We start from the raw sequence: 22,622 nt of genomic DNA on the forward strand, positions 1-22,622 counted from the left end.
GCCTCGGCTATGTCCGAATTAGTCAATATGCCCCGCGGAGATTGACGTAGTGACATTTGGAGGGCTCCAAGCGTTACGCGGTATTACGTTAGTCGCGTGCGTGGGAGAAAGCGCTGGGTGGCTGCGCAACTTCAGAACAATCGCGATGCTACTCTTCCGCAAAGCGAGGTCCCCTCCCCAGTACATCATGCCGTCAGGCTAGGCGCCAGCACAAAGCAAGTAGGACGCCTTATAAGCTGTCCTCTTTGTGAGGCAGATCCGGTGCGTACATTCACCTCTCACTGTAGTGGATGGCAGCCTATCAGTTCAGGTCAGCGTGAAGGAAGCCTTCCGGGCTATTTGATGATACATCTCCATACTCTCACTCTTAATGTCATGGTCGCACTGCATTCATTCACTGACGAAAGTGTGTCCCTAGCTGTGTTACAACTTGACGTTCGAAATATAGGGCTAAAAGTCAACATAATAACAAATAGTATGACACATATGACTCATGGTGATAAGAATAAATATCGGAACATATTGATCCATAATAAAAACTTCGTAACACTTGTATTTTTATGTTATTAGTAGCTTAGCACCTCGCTGCTTCACTCGTGAAGACTGTATGTTCGCCGGTCAGGGTGGCCGAGCGGTTCTAGGCGCTACAGTCTCGAACCGCGTGACCGCTACGTTCGCAGGTTCGAATCCTGCCTCGGGCATGGGTGTGTGTGATGTCCTTAGGTTAGTTAGGTTTAAGTAGTTCTAAGTTCTAGGGGAAGTTAAGTCCCATAGTGCTCAGAGCCATTTGAACTATATGGTCTGCACAATTTTTGTTTTTATTTAATCGAATTTTTACGTTTTTCAGAAATTGTAACCCCTTCTAAACCTTTCACGTTAATAAATGCCATAGAAGCATGGTCTTTTCGAATGTACTTTTAACTAAAAAGCAATTTTGCTATCTAGAGGCCAAGATTTTTGTTAACAATGTCTTTTGCGTTCTTGTGGTGATATTTCCATAGAAACTTTCATCCCCTATCACATATCTCTTTACATGTAAACGAGGAGTCAGATACCAGTTATCATAGATCAAAAAAAATTTTACCGTAATTAAATATTTTCTTGAAACTTTCTTTCCCTATTTCACCCCATTAGGGTTTGAATTCGCCAAAACCGAGAAGCCAAATACAAATTTTTATAGATAAGCTTCGAAATTTAATTTCATAATGAAACAATTACATAAAACTTTTTATTCCCGTTTCATTTCCTTAGGAAGTTTGAATTTCTAAAAACACCCTAACACATACTTTTTTTATTTCTAACCGAAAAGTCAAATATCAGTTTTGATAGATGTAGCTTTAAAAATGCTAGAGTAGCTCTCCAACAATTTATTCAAAAAATCATCCACTGTTTAACCCTGTTAGTTACTGAATTTCCAAAAATGGTGAAACATGTATTTTTTGTTTCTGGTTGAGAAATCAGACAACAATTTTCGTAGTACCAGCTTCAAAATTGCCTTAATAGTGACATATCTTCAGAAAATACTTTCCTCACTATTTCAGACAGTCCCTTCTTTAACGATGCCTACAATATAAGATCCACATCTTCCCCAAATTTAAAGGTTTCTTTCCTTACCGGTTTGCGCTGGGCGATCGTGAATCAGCGAATAAGTGAAACAGTGAAACACGTACTTTTCAGAGATTTAGTTTCAAAATGCTTGCATAACGAAATATTTCCATAGAAGTTTTCATCCTCTATTTCACCCTAGTAGTGGTTGAATTTCCAAAAACGCTGAAACATGTGTTTCTTTAATTATGACCGAGAAACCAAATATCAAGTTTTGTAGGTCTAGCTTGAAAACTGTTGTAATAGCAACATATTTTCAAAAAAAGCTTTTATCCGCTATTTCATTGCCTTACCGGTGGAATTTCGAAAATTTCTTCTTAAACGACGCCTGCACTGCAAGATCAACACCCTCTCCAAATTACATGTTTCTACGCTTGTATGTTTGGACTGGACAATGATGAGACCATCCGTGAGGATATAACCTTGTGTATTAATTGTAGACATGAGTTCCAATAATCAAAGTGCGGATCTGTTTCCAGTATGAATGCCTCTTCGGGACTCTTTATTTGACGAGTTGCTGCGTGAGATATCAAGTATGTGTAGTTATGTACTGCAGTTAGTTTGATATGTAGTTTAGTTTATTAGTATGTGTGTATCACCCTTTTTGTTTCCTTTGAAACACCTCATCTGCTGATGACTCAGTAATAATGCGAAACAATTAGTGTGACCCGAGGCTAAAAAGCCGGCCGCTGTGGCCGAGCGGTTCTAGGCGCTTCAGTCTGGAACCACGCTGCTGATGCGGTCGCAGGTTCGAACCCTGCCTCGGGCATGGATGTGTGTGATGTGCTTAGGTTAGTTAGGTTTCAGTAGTTCTAAGTCTAGGGGACTGATGACCTCAGATGTTGTCCCATAGTGCTTAGAGCCGTCTGAGCCAATTGAGGCTAAAAAATACTATCTGATCAAAAGTAACCGGACATTATTAGACTTTGATATGGCTATTATGACGGCTTGAACACTGCTGGAGACATTTACAATGAGGCGTCTGTCTGTGGAGCAATGGCAGTCTGTTCTTCCTCAGGAGTCGCACCCAGAGAAAGTAGTGATGGTGGACGCTGCGGTCTGGAGAGAAGCTGGCGTTCTGACCCATTTGAAATGTGTTGCACCCGATCCAGATAGATACTCAAGGTAGACTAACCCATTTCATACGATATTGCAGTGCCTGTGTTATTATGATAACGAGGCAAAGTTCCTTTGGACATGCATGCATGTCCAAAGGAACAGGCACTGTGGCGACCACAGCTATTCCGAAACGCATCAAATAAATTCGAAATTGCGAATAAGGACCACCATCTGCGGTAGAATGGAATGACGACAATGAACATTTGTACCGGACCGAGCCTCGAACCCGGATATCCCGCTCATCGCGAGCGGTCGCCTTACTATTTTTTTAAAAGGTATAGTAGATCAGGATAGCACTCCCGGAAGAAGGGATATTGCGTAGGACCATTTGGCCATCCGTCTAGGACTCACGGCCAGACCCAAAATCCATGTCGTCCACCATGGGTCTACGACCTGAACTTGTACATCCATTACGTGTATTCCCGTACAGGTCAGATATTGTCCTTGAAAGTCCCTTGCGCGGTATCTGCATGTAAATACAACATTGCAAAAAAAAAAAAATCCAGTCTGATTGTACGGGAATGTATGTAATGGATGTACGAGTTCAGGTCATAGACGAATGGTTGACGACATATGGATGTTTGGGTCTGGCCGTGAGTGGTGCGCGGATGGCCAAATGGTAAGGCGACAGCTCGCGATAAGCGGGAAATCCGGGTTTGAGTCTCGGCCCGGCTCAAATTTTCCTTGTCGTCACTCCATTCTACAGGTGATAGTGGTCCATATTGATGTAATCCATTTCAGGAATGTTATTGCCTCACAGATGGGCCCTTATAACGGGGTAGATTGTCACACTGAAACAGTCATCTTGTTGCCTTACTATAGCCATTGTACAATGCTGTAAAATGTGTTCCTATCCTTCCGCATTTAGCGTTTTCTTAAGCGTAATAAGGGGTGTGAAATAACGCCTCCCGTGACTCGGCAAAAATAAGTAATTACACTCCTGGAAATTGAAATAAGAACACCGTGAATTCATTGTCCCAGGAAGGGGAAACTTTATTGACACATTCCTGGGGTCAGATACATCACATGATCACACTGACAGAACCACAGGCACATAGACACAGGCAACAGAGCATGCACAATGTCGGCACTAGTACAGTGTATATCCACCTTTCGCAGCAATGCAGGCTGCTATTCTCCCATGGAGACGATCGTAGAGATGCTGGATGTAGTCCTGTGGAACGGCTTGCCATGCCATTTCCACCTGGCGCCGCAGTTGGACCAGCGTTCGTGCTGGACGTGCAGACCGCGTGAGACGACGCTTCATCCAGTCCCAAGCATGCTCAATGGGGGACAGATCCGGAGATCTTGCTGGCCAGGGTAGTTGATTTACACCTTCTAGAGCACGTTGGGTGGCACGGGATACATGCGGACGTGCATTGTCCTGTTGGAACAGCAAGTTCCCTTGCCGGTCTAGGAATGGTAGAACGATGGGTTCGATGACGGTTTAGATGTACCGTGCACTATTCAGTGTCCCCTCGACGATCACCAGTGGTGTACGGCCAGTGTAGGAGATCGCTCCCCACACCATGATGCCGGGTGTTGGCCCTGTGTGCCTCGGTCGTATGCAGTCCTGATTGTGGCGCTCGCCTGCACGGCGCCAAACACGCATACGACCATCATTGGCACCAAGGCAGAAGCGACTCTCATCGCTGAAGACGACACGTCTCCATTCATCCCTCCATTCACGCCTGTCGCGACACCACTGGAGGCGGGCTGCACGATGTTGGGGCGTGAGCGGAAGACGGCCTAACGGTGTGCGGGACCGTAGCCCAGCTTCATGGAGACGGTTGCGAATGGTCCTCGCCGATACCCCAGGAGCAACAGTGTCCCTAATTTGCTGGGAAGTGGCGGTGCGGTCCCCTACGGCACTGCGTAGGATCCTACGGTCTTGGCGTGCATCCGTGCATCGCTGCGGTCCGGTCCCAGGTCGAAGGGCACGTGCACCTTCCGCCGACCACTGGCGACAACATCGATGTACTGTGGAGACCTCACGCCCCACGTGTTGAGCAATTCGGCGGTACGTCCACCCGGCCTCCCGCATGCCCACTATACGCCCTCGCTCAAAGTCCGTCAACTGCACATACGGTTCACGTCCACGCTGTCGCGGCATGCTACCAGTGTTAAAGACTGCGATGGAGCTCCGTATGCCACGGCAAACTGGCTGACACTGACGGCGGCGGTGCACAAATGCTGCGCAGCTAGCGCCATTCGACGGCCAACACCGCGGTTCCTGGTGTGTCCGCTGTGCCGTGCGTGTGATCATTGCTTATACAGCCCTCTCGCAGTGTCCGGAGCAAGTATGGTGGGTCTGACACACCGGTGTCAATGTGTTCTTTTTTCCATTTCCAGGAGTGTATTTATGTCAAAGGAAAGACATATTTTGCGTTAACTACAGCGATCATGTAACGCTGATTGAGTGTTAATGGCCAAGCTTACTGTGATCGGCGCGGCATTAACTTCTCTGTTTCTACCATAAATTACGATGCGTGACCGATTGTGCTCTCTATTGTTCTAGCGCTTTTCTGTTAGCCTCTCGAACTATCAGATTCTATCTTGTCAGACATTTTAGCTCTAGTGAGGTCTATTTCTTGATATTGTAATTATTATTTTTGGCTTATGATGTATTATTCATCGCAATTACCGCGATATTATTATTTCCCACAATGATTTGCTCTGCTGATGAGCATTCTAATTTCTAAACAGAAAATATTAAACTTTATTAACGATAACTAATTTTCGCCATAAGTTGGCAAATTCTATTGTGTTTTCTTTGCAAAAGATGTCTGCCGTAAAACTTGTAGATGTAAGAAATAATAACCTGAACTGTTGTAAACAAAGAAAAGGGTTCACAAAATTATTTAGTAGTTAGGTTTCCAGAGTCTCAGATATTCTATATTTCATCATTAGTCGATCCCACTTCTGGACACTGATAAGCAAAATAATTTTATTTGCAAAGTTTTGCCTTGCTCTTTAAAAGCTAGCTATCATACAAACCAAAAACGATATATTTACCGCTGAATGACTTCTTCCAGAACTTCGCTACAGAAAGTACAAAAGGCAACATGAAAATGTTGCTAACTTATAAAAGTCACTATTTACTGTCAATAGAAGTCATCTCAGTTATAAAATATTCTCTCTATTTAACAAGATTTACCAATTTTTGAAGTAATATAAACAGAAAGTTTTATTTTAGGGGACCATACACTAAGCAAACATCCCGACACCACTTCACTGTCGGCACTGTGCGTAATGGCAGCTAACGTTCTCCAGGCTTTCGCCAAGACCAAAGCCTTTCATCCGATTGCCACAGGCTATAGCGTGGATTATGACTCGAAATACACATTTCCTGCCATACTCTGTCCGGTCGCGTCGCTTCCGCTGATTTTCTGCGGTTTGTTACAAACACACAAGGCTAGTTAGCTCTCGACTGCCTCTGTCCGTCGTACACGAGGTCTGCTAATATATATATATATATATATATATATATATATATATATATATATATATATATATATATATATAAAGTTCAAGTGTGTGTGTGAAATCTTATGGGACTTAACTGCTAAGGTCATCAGTCCCTAAGCTTACACACTACTTAGCCTAAATTATCCTATGAACAAACACACACACCCATGCCCGAATGCCCGAGGGGGGACTCGAACCTCCGCCAGGACCAGCCGCACAGTCCATGACTGCAGCGCCTTAGACCGCTTTTTTTTCGTTGTATTTGCTCGGGACGGGCACACTTGTTTCAGTTCGTCATTGATCCATTAACTCAGTTTTTTTATTACAGAGGGCAGCTAACCCTCTGACCGAACACGCTGAGTTACCGTGCCGGCGACCGCTCCGCTAATCGCGCGCGGCACATGAGGTCTGCGCTGCCTTGGTTTATCCGTGGTTGTTCCTCCGCGTTTTCACTTCACAGTCAGGACATCAGCAAGTGACTTGGCTAGCTTTTGAAAGGTTTTCAGTTCCCTGATTGATTTGTTACTCAAGCGCCACCTAATGACTACTCCATGTTCGAAGTCACTGAGCGCTCCTGCCCGACACACGGCCGCGGTGGCCGTGCGGTTCTAGGCGCTTGAATCCGGAACCGCGAGACTGCTACGGTCGCAGGTTCGAATCCTGCCTCGAGCATGGATGTGTGTGATGTCCTTAGGTTAGTTAGGTTTAAGTAGTTCTAAGTTGTAGGGGACTCATGACCTCAGATGTTAAGCCCCATAATGCTCAGAGCCATTTGCCCGACCCATTTCTCTGTTATTGCTTCTTTACTGACAACACAATAGTCTTCACCTCCTTTTCTACCATTGGCTCCGTGTCTCGTGACGCCTACTGGTCAAATTTGTTTTGCGTGAGGGTAGCTTAGACTTTAGAGTCGCGGAACACTTTGGTCGGAAACCACAGCACTTGTTAAAAGAACATTGTTCAGGCACGTTATTGACGTATAGGCGTTGGTGCGCTAGAGGAACTAGGATCTTCATGTTCTCTGTGTGAGGGTGCACCAACACGTCACATTAGAATTGTGTCAGCATAGACATGAACGTACTTGTACGACTCCCAATTCGATTGACCGCAGTTGTACTGAGTTTTGATGGTTGCTGAAAGCTTTCGTTGCCACGTGTCAATACGTCGCCGCTATCATCACGACGAAAAGTGGTGCTACACGCTACTGTGGAAAGCTCTCGATTGCGACTGTATCACTGTTGGACATATTTCTTTCAGCAGTTCTGCGCATCGCTCTCCAATAATTCTGGAATTCCGATTTATTACAAGAATTTACAAACTTTTATTTGGCAGTAGGTTAATAAATAGAGCATATCACCGTGTAGAAGCACGGAAACAGTCTTAGGTGTCTCCGCCAGTGGGAAGTCTTATGGATCACAGTACATTGTATGCTCATAGACTTCATGGTAGACAACTACTCTATAAAGTAATTATCTGCGGTCGGAGAAAAACGGTTTCTTTAGCTATTAAGAAGTATTAAATGCACAAAAAGATATAAGCCTACGGGTAACCTATTAAGGATTAAAAAAAAGAAGAAGAAGAAGGTTCAAATGGCTCTGAGCACCATGGGACTTAACATCTGAGGTCATCAGTCCCCTAGAACTTAGAACTACTTAAACCTAACTAACCTAAGGACATTACACACATCCATGCCCGAGGCAGGATTCGAACCTGCGACCGTAGCGGTCGCGCGGTCCAGACTGAAGCGCCTAGAACCGCTCGGCCACACTGACCGGCTATTAAGAATTCACAGCAGCCGTAAAATTGGAGGAAAATGTAACAGGACTAAGTGAAACATAAGAGACTTGTGACTGCAAAAGAGAAAGTCATGGAGAATAATAGCGATGAAAGTAAAGAATTACAAATCCTGGGCATATGAAAGTTGGTAGAAGCGTTACGCAAGCACTTCGTGAATTTCTAAAATGTGTTGTTACCATGGGTTTCAAAGGGAGCTCTGTTATTTAATACAATAGAGAAAAGTGGACGAAGGTAAAAGGGTTACTTGATAACTGCGCGGAACCGTATCGACGCGAAAGAATGACTCCGCACATTTACTGACTTTTGTCGGCGTGAAGAACGGGCACGCTTTCTCGTCGAGAATCACTTGCTGCTCCTTCGCTACACTTCTCTTCCTGCTCATTTCTTTTCTAGTCACTTTAGAACGACCTGCTGAACGCCAAAAAATTGTCCTAAATGTGGTTCCTTCTTTCGCCCCTACCATTCTGAAATTCAATGCTATTAGTTTCTTATCAAAAAAAGAAATTATGCAAGGGGATAATATGTAACTGAATAAGGCTACATGTTTATCAACAACGTAAAAAACAGCGTTCACAATAAGAAAGGCATTTGAACTCTCACTGCACTACATTTATCGGGAAACGCACCCGTTGTTCTTGCTGTATATAAAGTACACAGCGTGTAACCACCCGAACGTAACATTCTGTGTTTTTACGGACGTGAAAGGATAGTTTTTGTGGAGTTCAACGAGTATTTAGACAGCAATTTACTTTTTCTTTTACTGAGGTGTTAATGACGTGATAACAATTCCGTAACAGAGGATGCTGTCATCGAGAAAGAAGGAACAACAAAAGCCTAGGTACAAAAGATATAATCTCCAAAATGACAGTGATTTGAAAAGTCCGTGCAAAGTCCGAGAGATGGCACCACCGGCGCGTATCGAGGTCATGTTCAGTTAGTAGCATCTTCGGAAAGAACGCACACCAAGATTCAGCCATATTGGTCTATTTCTTTGTGTTTGGCATTCGTGTGAATCAAGGGAGTCGAGTGGTTGTCAAAAAATGGACGAAAAAGAATTTCGTGTGGTGATTAAACATTACATTATGAAAGGCCTCCGGAGACTAAAGAGAAGCTTGATAAACATTACGGTGCCGGCCAGAATGGCCGAGCGGTTCTAGGCGCTACAGTCTGGAACCGCGCGACCTTAGGTTAGTTAGGTTTAAGTAGTTCTAAGTTCTAGGGGACTGATGACCTCAGAAGTTGAGTCCCATAGTGCTCAGAGCCATTTGAACCAAACATTACGATGACTCTGCACCTTCGATTAGAACCGTTTATAAGTGGTTTGTAAATTTTCGGAGTGGCCATATGGGCACAAGTGACGCTGAACGTTTTGGACGCCCTGTGGAGGTTACGATTCCAGAAATCATTGATAAAATCCATGATATGGTGATGGATGACAGAAGAGTTAAGGTGCTAGTGCTGTGGGTATCCCAAATGAATGGATACATAATATTTTGCATAAACATTTGGACATGAGAAAGCTATCCGCAAGATGGTTTTCGCGATTGCTCACGCTTGAGCAAAAACGGAATCGTGTGAAGTGTTGCAAGGATGTTTTGCAGATGTTCAGGAAGAACCCGCACGACTTTAAGCGTCATTTCGTCACTTTGGATGAAACATGGATACATTACTATACTCCTGAGACCAAAGAGCAATCTAAACAATGGGTTACCAAGGGAGAATTTGCACCAAAAAAGGCGAAGATCATTCCTTCGGCCGAAAAGGTTCTGGTGACTGTTCTTTGGGACTCGCAAAGGATAATCCTCATCTACTATTACAGGTGCATATTATTCATCGTTATTGGACCGTTTAAAAACCGAGCTGCAAGAAAAACGCCGGCTATTGGACATCAAAAAACTCCTTTTCCATCACAACAATGCACCAGCACACACCTCAGCAGTTGTGGTCGCAAAATTAATGGAAATAGGATTCCAACTAGTTTCATATCACCCCTATTCCCTATACTTGGCTCCCTCGAACTACTATTTGATCCCCAATTTGAAGAAATGGCTGGCGGGACAAAGATTTTATTCAAACGAGGAGGTGATTGCAGCAACTAATAGCTGTTTTGCAGACTTGGACAATTCGTATTATTCGGAAGGGATCAACAAATTAAAACAGCGTTGGACAAAGTGTATAAGTCTAAAAGGAGACTACATCGAAAAATAAAGAGGGTTTACCCTAAACACTTAAGTAGTATTTATTTTTGCATGGACGCCCGTCGTACGTTGCAGCCAAAATATATTGGTTAGTTTTTGATCAGCCATCCATCATGAGGAAGGTGTCTCCAATTGGTTCTTCTGCATTCATGTCGACATCTGCGTTTAGAATAATGACGTTGCTGAAGCTCAAGACAAGACTGGATAGGCTTTTTTAAAGGAATCAGAACAGTTATATTCATAAAGTTGTGTGCACAATTTAAGGACGAATCAACTTTCACATAAAACGTCACTGGGAAGTGACTTGGCTTGCTGAAACTTGGATTATACGTAGAAAGAACTAATACATTATAGTACAAAAGTAACGGAAAGAAATGTGTGATGAAACAAACAGAAATGTCACTTTTATTCAAAGACAATAATTACACAGAAGTCACCGCGATTTATGTGATTGACAACTGCTGGATGGCCGTTGGTGTTGGTGGACGTGGTGCGTCTAGCTAACGCATCACACACGTGTTCGATGGGATACAAGTCAGGGGTACGGGCAGGCGAGTCCATTCGCCGGATATTCTCTCGTTGCAAAAGCTCTTCCACCTTCACAGTTCGATGCTATCGCGCAGTGGCATCCATAAAAATGACATCAGCGTCGAATACACTTCTTAAAAGACGCACATAGGGAAGTCGCACAGTGTGACTACGACACTGACCGGTGGGTGCACCGTGTTCAAAGATGTGGACGTCAGTACTTGCAAGAAACATTACGCCCCGCCACACCATAATACCTGGATCATCAAAACGATCATGTTGGACAATGTTTCTCGGTGGATTAAGTGTTCACACCATTCGCCATATAATGCTACTTCCAACATTGGGAAGACATTCTGCAGCACATCCACATGCACCAACGACTATTCAGCATTTGTCAACCGCACTGATGGAGGAATGGAACGCCCTATCACAAGAACTTGTTACCAATCTTGTGGCCAGCGGGGCAGCACGTTACAGAGCATGCATTCAGTCTGTGGTGACCACACGCAACCTTAACCCTTTGAGTACCAGTGGTTGCTGCCTGAAACCACCATTTTATTAATTTTTTGTGTACCAGTGCCTTTAGCTTTAGCATGAAATGACAGATGCTCGGTACATCTAGTGGTACTCTGGGGAACTTCTACGAATGAAGCGCATTGTAACAGTCACAGCGTTCAAAGCAATAATCGGTGCAAAGATTGTGCTGAATGATTTCCTGAGCTTGTGAAATGTGGTTTCTTTTTTATAGTGGCCGTATTGAGGAGATCACTGACGGTGAAAGAAAATATATGTACAGCTACTGTAACGTAAATTTGAGTTTGTACTACTGCTTCTGTGAGCGGCTTCGAAATAAAACCACTGGAGCAGTACTTTGTTTTGATACAAGATTTATTAAATTTTAGGTCCATTTTCGCTTGTTATATGGAATAATAATTTGTTTGAGGTATCATGATTTCACGGATGTTTCGTGATGTAGTTAATAATTGGCAACCAATGCTGTACAATCGCAATAAAGTCCTGAGATGTTCAATTGACTCTTTCGTTAGAACATGCTTCGCGTTTCGGGATTACACCTATCTTCAGACGTCACAAACTTCAGCTCCTTCCCAACCAACCAGGCGTACAGCCTTGACAACTCAAAGAAAGTGTCGAATAACATGACTATAACTGCGACACAAGCAGTCTTGAGGTATACGCTCTGCTTCAAGGCAGCTTGTGTCGCAGTTATAGTCATGTTATTCGACACTTTCTTTGAGTTGTCAAGGCTGTACGCCTGGTTGGTTGGGAAGGAGCTGAAGTTTGTGATGTCTGAAGATGGGTGTAACCCCGAAACGCGTAGCATGTTGTAATAAAAGAGTCAATTGAACATCTCATGACTTAATTGCGATTGTACAGCACTGGTTGCCAATTATTACCACAAAAATGATCACAGGCCTCAGACGGGGTTCTATGTCCTGTATATCGTGATGTAGTATTGTGGCTAGTAAAAATGCGAATTAGCTTTCAAATTTATCACGTGAAATGACTGGTGGTAGAAAACAGTATGTCCTAGTAATTACAAAGTCAAACAATCTCCTTAAAACAGCTCATTCTTTACTTTCTGCAGTTACTTCTTGTATCCGCTGCTTACTGTGATAATGAATGTTAACTTTATGAAACATTCTGAAATTATATTCCAAAATGAAACCACCTCCTTAAAACAATTGAGTGTTTAATTTTGGCTGATTTCTTCTTGTATTTTTTGGTTACTATGATGATAACGGTTAATCTTCTCAAAAACTTTAAAAGTATATGTTCTTCATTTCGTTGGGACTCAGACGCTTAAGAAACGTGTTCCGCCATTTGTAATGTCCTGGGGGCCGGCATGAATCGTGGTGACTTGATTGTGATTGTGATCTTCGAATAAAAATTTCATTTCTTAAATAATTTATTTCAATGTAGAAAACTATTTATGGCTAGAAAGAGCAATTTTCATTACACATTGATGACTAGTTTCGGTTACATTCTACAACAACCTTCACATCTTCCAAATAGAAAAAATGAGTTGAATAAGCAATGAAAAATATCATCATTAGCTACAGTCATGCGATGATACTTATTCGTATTGTGGGCCAACAAGACTAGGACAGTATGTAGTTCAAAGCTTCATCGAGAGAGAGAGATAGGCTGTAAACAACAATCTCACAAGAAGCACGTAATAAAGCAGGAAAAAAGCAGTTGTGTTTGATGCAATTTTTACTAATGTAGTTGGCCTTTTTCCTTCCTTATTACGTGCATCTTGCAAGATTATAATTTACAAACTAGCCCTCGATGATGATTTGAACAACATAGTCTCCTATTCTTATTGGCCCAAAGCACGAGCGCGTGTCATTTCATGACTCTAACTAATGCTGATGCTTTTCAATGCATTTTCAAGTCTTTTCACAATTTGAACATTCTGAATATGGTTCTAGAAAGCAACCAAAACTAGTCATTATAGTTTAATTGTACAATGAAAAGTGCGGTCCAGCTATTAAACGTTTTATTACATAAAATTTTTTATTTAATAAATTACCTTAAGACGGCTGTCTCGCTCCTCATAATGTTAGGCTTCATTTCTGTTCGTCTCATTGGTTATATCTTTCAGTTAACTTCCGCATTACACTGCAGAAGTTCTTTCTATGTATGGTCCAAGATTCATCGAGCTATGCAACTCTGCAGCGACACATCATGTCAAAGTTGTTTCCATCCTTAAGTTTTACTCTCCAGTGGCCAGTCATTAATTGCTCTTTTGATAGTGACACATGCCTTCCATCGAGCTGCTTATTAATGAACAAAAGTAAAAGGCTCATCGCGTTGATTAATACAAGAAATTAAAATATTATGAAAATACGAACATTAGCAGTAGACCACAATGAACAAGCTAAGTTAAAAAAATATTTCAGTAAAAATAACAATTTTCTTTTATGTGCGGAAATAGTTCAATACACATGACCTTGCACTATATAACATTTGTAGAAGTAGTCATGTAGATTTTTATATACAGTAATTATCTTGAGGTCTGGGAAGGAGACGCGCGAAATTTATGTAAGGCAATTATACAAGGGAGAAGAAAAACAGAAATAACGCAACGGTGTATTATTACTGCTTTGTGTCAGCGTATAACTTACTTTACATGCTGCTATCGTGCCAGAACATCTTGAATCTGACGAGCTTAATGTCTGACAAACAACTGTAGTATTTTCCATTTGGCACGCGCAATTACTCACGGCTTTAAAAGAAAGAATACGACATGTTCTCTTTGTAGCATGTTACGTTATGGAGCTGGTTGGACCAGTCTGCTAGGTAGCTACCTGCATGCAGACTCACTTGTTATACGGCCTGGTGCCATAGAGGTGTGCCCAGCTGTTGACGAGCCACGTGATGTTGAGGGTTAGGATGGCTCTGGTGAAGTAGCACAGCATCAGAGAAATCCACGGCTGCTCGTTCCACGCGTAGATCGGCACGACCACGGGCAGCATGATGGAGAATATCGCGTACAGCGTCTTATAGTACCTGCAACAGGATAACGTCGTATAAATCAGAAACAACTTTGAGATCATTACGCTTGAGAGGTTCGTCAGAGAATCGGCAACCCATTTCGTAGCCTACGCCTCATCAGACGAAGTGGAGTTCAAATGGTTCCACACAAATATGAATAAAATTAGCAGGACAATTTATGAATCAAATAACATGCTTTAAATGACGAGTGAGTCTGTCATGGTCTTCAGTGATACGACTGATTTGATGCAGCTGTGCACACTTTACTAACCTGTGCTAACCTCTACACTTCTGAATAAGTACTACAGCTAACATCCATTTAAGCCTGCTTGTAATATTCATTCCTTGGTCTCCATCTACAATTTTACCCATCCCCCTCCCTCCTCTCACCCACATTTTCCCTCCATTACCAAATTAGCGATTTCTTTACATCTGAGAATGTGCTCTATCAACAGATCCCTTCTTTTAGTCAAGTTATGCCACAAATTTCTTTTCTCCCTAGTTATATTGAGTATCTTCTCGTTAGTTACCCTATCTACCCACCTAATCTTCAGCATTTTTCTGTAGCATCACATTTCAAAAGCTTCCACTTTCACTTTCTGAACTGCTTATCGCCTACGTTCCACTTCCGTACAGGGCTACACTTCACACAAACGCCTTTGGACAAGACTTCCATGTTAACAAACTCCTCTTTTTTAGAAACGATTTTCTTCCTGCTGCCATTGTTTTTATATATACTCTTTACGTCTTGCTGTCCACATAAAAAAATACGTGGGGTACTTTTAGTATCTCACTTCCTGATCTAATTATGTCAGTATCACCTGATCTAATTCAATTACATTCCATTACTCTTGTTTTACATTTGTTGATAGTCATTTTATAATCCCTTTTCAGGACAGTATCGATTCCATTCAATTGCTCTTTCAAGCGTTTTGTTATCTCTGATAGAATTACGTCATCGGAAAACTGCAATTTTTTTTTGTTTATTGTCCGTGAACTTTAATTCCCATTCCAAAGTTCTGTATGTACAGAATGAATAACATTAGGGAGAGTCTAAAACGCTATCACACTTCCTTCTCACCTACTGGTTCTCTTTCATATTCTTCGACACTTGTAGGTGATCTATTAAATGTACAACCAGTCATTACGGAAAATATATTTTTCACCGCAAAAACAAAAACAAACCTGAGTCCTAAAAGTATATTTGTAGTTGGTTAACCTAATTTTGATACTCACCAAGGCGCCAAACACGTTCGATAACACAGCATAAGCTATAAACAGACTTGAATAACGTCCAGAGTTAGCTGATTTAATGAAACTGCCGCCAATATTATGTTCCCGATCCGATTTCTTTAAGACATTTGCACAATAGTTTTAATCTTTCGAATGCAGGATTACGAGTCACAACTTTGAATACAGAAAATTGCTAAGATTACAGGAAAGAATGATTTATATAGCGCATGGTTTATTATGTTCGAAGTAGGAGGATTGATAGCGACGAATAAGTGGAAATAAACGTCAGTATCAAGCAGATCTTGAAATCACTTTTGAATAGTATTCGGCGCTACTTTAGTTAACTGCAAGGAACTCGGCCTATAATCCAAGAGACAACGGGGGATAACTCTTGATACTACGAAAACTTTTGAAGAGAAAACTTGTTAATACAGTTTCTTTAAAAGCTCTGACACAATAACATGAACGATGATGACATATTAGATAAATGAAGTATGATTAAGAAATAGAAGGGCGCCTGGTTTGCTTTCAAATCGTGAACGAATTAAAAGATAATGCTTTCCTATTTGAACAGTAAAAATGTCAGAATAATGTATAAGATTCATTATACCGACAATTGTATCTACATTTTACTGTTTTATGACAGAATTTAAGATAAAAAATAACCGGTATCTCGGTCAGATGCATCGTAGTGCAAAGTGTAAATATACTATAACTCCCAAGGGATGTTGAAATTTCACAGAAATGATAACTTGTAATTAATCGCGCGGTACGTGTCTCAGTTTTTCGGGACGGTTTTCTGGAAGACTTTTTCACTAGAGCTTGTGAACAGACGTCACTACGCTTTTGATAAATGAATGCTATTGAAATATTTCTGCTGCGTACACTACACTGATGGCCACAGCGATGTACACTCGTACTCATAGATTAAGGATAATACTGATACATGGTGAAACAACGCTCTGGTGGGCGGTTTGCGGGATTAAATCACCTCGGGGTATGACCATGCGGCGCATGACGTTGTGAGGGGTAGAATATCAGGGCGACTGGAGGCTGGTCAAACACAGCAGGTCGTAGCATGGGCCCTCCGTGTGCCACAAAGTGTGATCTCAAGATTGTGGCAACGATTCCAGCTGACAGGAACGTGCCCAGGAGCTACAGTACGCACGTCCACAGTGTACAACACCACAAGAAGACCGATAATTCACCATCAACGTCCGCAGACGGCCACGGAGTACTGCAGGTAGCCTTGCTCGGGACCTTACCGCAGCCACTGGAACAGTTGTCTCCAGACACACAGTCCACAGACGACTGAACATACATGGTTTATTCGCCCGGAGACCTGCAAGGTGCATTCCACTGACCCCTGGTCACAGGAGAGCTCGTAAAGCCTGGTGTCAAGAACACAGTACATGGTCATTGGAACAGTGGTCCCAGGTTATGTTCACGGACGAGTCCAGGTATAGTCTGAACAGTGATTCTCGCCGGGTTTTCATATGGCGTGAACGAGGAACCAGATACCAACCCCTTAACGTCTTTGAAAGGGACCTGTTAGGAGGTCGTGGTTTGATGGTGTGGGGTGGGATTATGATTGGTGCACGTACACTCCTGCATGTCTTTGAAAGAGGAACTGTAACAGGTCATGTTACATGTGTATCGGGACGTCATTTTACACCAGTATTTCCGCCTTTTCAGGGGTGCAGTGCGTCCCACTTTCCTCCTGATGGATGATAACGCACGGCCCCACCGAGCTGCCATCGTGGAGGAGTACCTTGAAATAGAAGATATCAGGCGAATGGAGTGGCCTGCCTGTTCTCCAGACCTAAACCACATCGCGCACGTCTGGGATGCTCTCGGTCGACGTATCGCTGCACGTCTTCAAACCCTTAGGACACTTGAGGAGCTCCGACAGGCACTGGTGCAAGAATGGTAGGCTACGACCCAGCAGCTGCTCGACCACCTGATACAGAGTATGCCAACCCGTTGTGTGGCCTGTGCATGTGTGCATGGTGATCATATCCCATATTGATGTCGGGGTACATGAGCAGCAAAGAGTGGCGTTTTGTAACGCATTTGTTTCGGGACGGTTTTCTCAACTTATCACCAATACCGTGGACTTACAGATCTGTGTCGTATGTGTTCCCTATGTGCCTATGCTATCAGCGCCAGTTTTGTGTTGTGCCACGTTGTGTGGCACCACATTCTGCAATTATCCTTAATTTATGAGCATGAGTGTACGTGGCAGACAGACGAAAATTAAAAATAGAGTAATATATTTGAGAAATGTTGGTATTTTACTAAGTATGTTAATCATTTCGGATATGTGAGGAAGCGCGTCTAAAAAGGGAGTAGACATTCCTCTACCTTAAAAGCATAGCAACATTCTTCCGGACACCAGTTACGTACACAGAACATAAAGGCTTTACTGACTAACGTTCCGGTCGCCAAGCTCCTACCGGCGTCGCGCTGTCCACTAATGAACCTATTTTAAAGTACTTCCGTGGCGCTGAAGGCGCCACCGAAAGCTAGAGATGTCTCAGGGCCATAAACACGGCAGGACAAGTCGGGGCGGAACGCTTTCGCTGTCACAGACGCTCACCGCACAACTCGGGCGGCGGAACCAGTACAGCTGCGGTAATATTCAGTTAGGTCAACGGCATTCCAGGTTTCCAGCTTGACGTCAGAGGCGCCGCTTGGCGTAAGCTCAATGAGTCCTGCTCCGTGACGTAAAAACCTGTTTTATTACCGTACGCGCCGCATCTACAACGTCTGTTATGACTCTTAAATACACTTCCAATTTTTTTCTGAGATATCCATTAATCAGTACGTTGAACGGCAATGCTTATTATTAATTTGCAAGTCCTTTGCTATACGTGGCAGTGAGGATATAACATGTGACATAGACTGAAGATTATACAACACATTCAGAAATTCCTTCTGAAGCGTACTTGGTAGACATTCCATTTGTGTTTTCAGTCATTAGTCTTCCGACTGACGTGATACTGCCCATTTTTCCCCACACTTTACAGTCTGTTCAGCCCTCTTAGTAGTTCTTCTAATGATTGTCTACAGTAATTCGGAAGAATTCTAATTGTATTTTTTTCTTGTTTCTTAGGATAACCGATGGTATAGTGTAGTAACTGTTAGCTGGCCGATTGCCATAGAGGGTTGTGGACGGGAAGCGGAGGAAGGGAGCTTAGCTTTAACAACAGCGCCGGCCGAAGTGGCCGAGCGGTTCTACGCGCTACAGTCTGGAACCGCGCGACCGCTACGGTCGCAGGTTCGAATCCTGCCTCGGGCATGGATGTGTGTGATGTCCTTAGGTTAGTTAGGCTTAAGTAGTTCTAAGTTCTAGGGGACTGATGACCTCAGAAGTTAAATCCCATAGTGCTCAGAGCCATTTGAACCATTTTTTGAACAACAGCGGATCAACAGCCCGTGAGGAGTTGGAGGGGGGGAGGAGAGACGAGGTCGAAAACCCCGCCGGCCTTCCGCAGTGCAGGCACCTTAACCTGTACTTCACGTTTCCGTGAAAACAGATATCCTGCACGGAAGTAAACACGTCTTAAATGCTGTTTGCAATCGAATCGGAAATCGTCTTATGTACTGATATGTTTAATAAAATCCTCATTGCAACAGTTACGTATACTTATTACAAGGAAAATGAACCGCACGAATTAGAGGAAAGTACAAAAGACAGTAACACAATAGACAACAGTGGCTACCTCACAAAGTACTGTCAGTTTGGTAAAGTTGGCTGCATACCAAAAATAAATTACTATCAGCCGAAGTTAACATGCTGTACATAGTCGTGAAATAAGTCAATACCTGACGACAGTATTTCAGGATTTATAGTATTCTGTGGTCGTGCGGTAGCGTTCTCACTTCCCACGCCCGTGTTCCCGGGTTCGATTCCCGGCGGGGTCAGGGATTTTCTCTGCCTCGTGATGGCTGGGCGTTGTGTACTGTCCTTAGGTTAGTTAGGTTTAAGTAGTTCTAAGTTCTAGGGGACTGATGACCATAGATGTTAAGTCCCGTAGTGCTCAGAGCCATTTGAGCCATTTTTTAATAGTATTCTGTAAATAAGACTGTATCAGAAACAGCGCATTCCAGCCATATTAATTCTCGTTTTCAATGGTTTCACTAAATTGGTCAGACGAATGCTGGAATGGCCCCTTAAACAGAGCGCATATCTTGCCTCCAACGTCCTTCTCCCATGAAGCTATATACGTACAGATGACGACAAAGATTAATACTGACTTTTTATTTTCGTCAATCAATAGTACTGTTTAATGGTATACGAGGAAGAGATGACGAACACCAGACATAAGTTTCCCCTTAGCGGTTTATACTGTAGCCAGATGTCCATTCTCAGGTACCTTACAAAGTGACAGCTCACAAACCAAATACGTCTTTCGCACGCGGACTCAGATTTTTTTCTGATGGATTTTGATAGCGTTAGTTCAATTAGTAGAGTTTCAATCGCTGATGTAGGAGACCCAGCTTCGAATAGCGTATTGCGGTGTTCCAGTTGGACTCCAAAGAACGTCACTCACTCGGCTTCATAAGGCATGCTGGAAAAATATTCGAACCTACTGAGAGGCGAATGAAGAAACTGACGATGTCGTATTAGCCATGTCTGTAATCTTTAGGAAGCAAGCATTCCTGTTGATCTTACACGAAAGATTTAGTCCGTGTTAACGACAGGCAAGATTCACTTCACATTTATCACCTGAGACTCAAGTATAATTCTGTTTCTCTGTCGAATCGTTTAAGGAACAAAGAATAAAATCGACTCGCTGTTTTTCTTTTTATCCTTGAGCGTTCTGGTGCTCCATACATGCGAATTAATGCAGCTGCCCACCAGAAGGAATTTCCTGTGTCTAGTATGCTGCTTCGTAACACTTCTTGATTGCACTGGAAAGACTGTGTTGCTCATTTTAGTCCATGCTTGTGACATACAAACCGGTCTGAAAGTCAAATAATGAATAATAATGGCTGGTATGCACTTAGATCACTCAGGTAGTTATTGTTTTATACTCGGTTATTTTTATTTTTCTTTCGGTAGTGCCAGTTTCCTGTAACTGGCAACCCTGAACAACTAACTGAGTTAAGGGTTCATATTGTGATACGTTGTTTACAGTAAATAAATTATTGTTGGACTGGCTTTCTTTTCGTATTTCAAAGTTCAAAACAAAAGAAAGGCCGCACGATACCAAGAGAAAGAAAAGGCAGTACGTTTCGAAATACAATCGTCTCTTAACAGTTATGAAATGATGACAAACACAAAAAAACAATAAAAAAAACAGACACGAGAGCCCATTGAAATAGCCACACCTTGCAGGAAAACAATCGTTGCTTAAGTATGTTAATTCTTATAGCTACAGTTGTTAGTCTCATATAAAACGAAGTTGTCTGCAGTGCTACAGATTAACGACTGTAGCTATAAGAGCGATAGAAGGTGGAGGTGGTTAACAGTTTGTCATTCTGTCGAAGATAAACAACAGCAATTTTTTGTAAACATCATTTCGGAATACGTGAAGTTCAAATAGGGGGCCGAGTTCTACGTATTTATTGCTATATATTCAAAGGAATACATAAGAAATCCTAGCTGAGGTCCACCGTAGGTAATACCATCGCGCATAAAGCTTCGTGCATCTCAGGCGACCAGCTGCAAGTTGTCATATAGTCGGAAGCAACTACAAGAAACGCTAGTCAAGACAGCTCAAAAAACAACTCCAGTAACAAATCCGAATAAACATCCATGTCGTCCTGCGAATGTAGTGTAGTTCTCATAGTTTTGATGCTAATGCAGCTTGCGTGACAGAAATGGAACTCACAGAATAACAGAGATAACAGGGCGAAAATCCTCGCACAAGAACACACGCTGCTAGAACTATACGTGGGTTAATACGTACTTTCGACAATAAATAAATAGTACAGTTTGAGGAAGACTTCATGCAGTATCCGAAACTTATACAGTAGTTTTCACGAAAATCATAGCAAGTACAATCACCCAAGTCTGTTCTTCAAGGGTCCCTATAGTAAAGTTGCCAATAATAATAACTACCATACCACAGCGAATTATTTCGAATTCTTCCTTCAGGAACTGGCCTCCATCATGATTCATTTACCCCCTCAAGAGAAGAAGATCAGGCAATCACACACTGACCTAAGAAAATCAAGGCACCAGGGGAAGGATCGATACTTGGAACCACGTAGGAAACAAGCCTATCGATAAAGTGGGATAATCTGCAGCATTTTGGAAAATGATAAACTTCCACGTTGCTAGTCATTCGCACTTTTAAGACAGCGCAACGCAGCAAATCACTGATATTAGCGTTTACTGTAATACAGAGAACAGTTATGTACTAACCGCACTTTTGGAAATAGGTAAAGTTCCAAGTTTTGGCCCTAGATGGCCCCATCGGGCCCGTCCGAGCGCCCTGTCACTCTCTGTCAATCACGTCACTGAATGCGGCACGGAGATGCGTGTGCTCAGAACACAGGTCTCCCGGTCGTTGTCGGGTTTCTTTACCTCGGAACCGCAGCTACACGCCACGTGTGCATGCGAAAGGCATAAGAGGGCACCAGTCCAGTCGAAAGGCCGCCAAATAGAAATAGAAACACCCTTTCTATCCTCTTACCTTTTCTATCCCTTTACACTGCCTGTAAGTAGTTGTAAGAAGTACAAGTTGCAGCATTTTAAGGTAGGACTATCCTGTCAGCTCTTCAAAGGGTACGCCAGCAGGTGTTGGTTGCACGATTTAGTTTCCGAGGTGTAAGACAGATAGCGCTAACACTTGGTTACCCTCCTAGATAGGTGTTCGTAATTCGTAAGAGATGTCACCACTAAAAAGTGCGCAGTAGTTGTTGACAAGACTATATTGACGTTTGCAAAGTAAGTGTATTTGCAACGTACTTGTCGTTACGCGCCTTCCGAGTACTTTTCCTAAATGCTTTTTTTTGTCCTCCTCGAGGCATGCTGTTGAATTTTTTTCTTATGTAGTCAGTATTCTCTTCTACATGACAGGTCGATACCTGAAGTCTAGAAAGGCTGGAGAACCCTGGTCAAAGATTAATAAGAGAAGCATTGTTAATTGCTACAGTAGCTACCCTCTGTCTGAAAGTTTAACTGTCTTATCAACAACG

At 42.7% G+C, this 22,622-nt stretch overlaps 1 protein-coding gene across 1 annotated transcript in view; it reads right to left on the reverse strand.

Annotated features, from left to right (window-relative positions):
- LOC126260357 (acyl-CoA Delta-9 desaturase-like) overlaps positions 1-22,622 on the reverse strand; it is a 137,364-nt gene that overhangs the window by 21,480 nt on the left and 93,262 nt on the right. The window contains exon 5 of the mRNA XM_049957684.1: positions 14,067-14,252. Within this exon, the coding sequence (XP_049813641.1) occupies positions 14,067-14,252 (186 nt within the window). The remainder of the gene's footprint in view (positions 1-14,066; positions 14,253-22,622) is intronic.

This window comes from Schistocerca nitens, chromosome 5, assembly GCF_023898315.1.
Source record: "Schistocerca nitens isolate TAMUIC-IGC-003100 chromosome 5, iqSchNite1.1, whole genome shotgun sequence".
Taxonomy (NCBI): Eukaryota; Metazoa; Arthropoda; class Insecta; order Orthoptera; family Acrididae; genus Schistocerca; species Schistocerca nitens.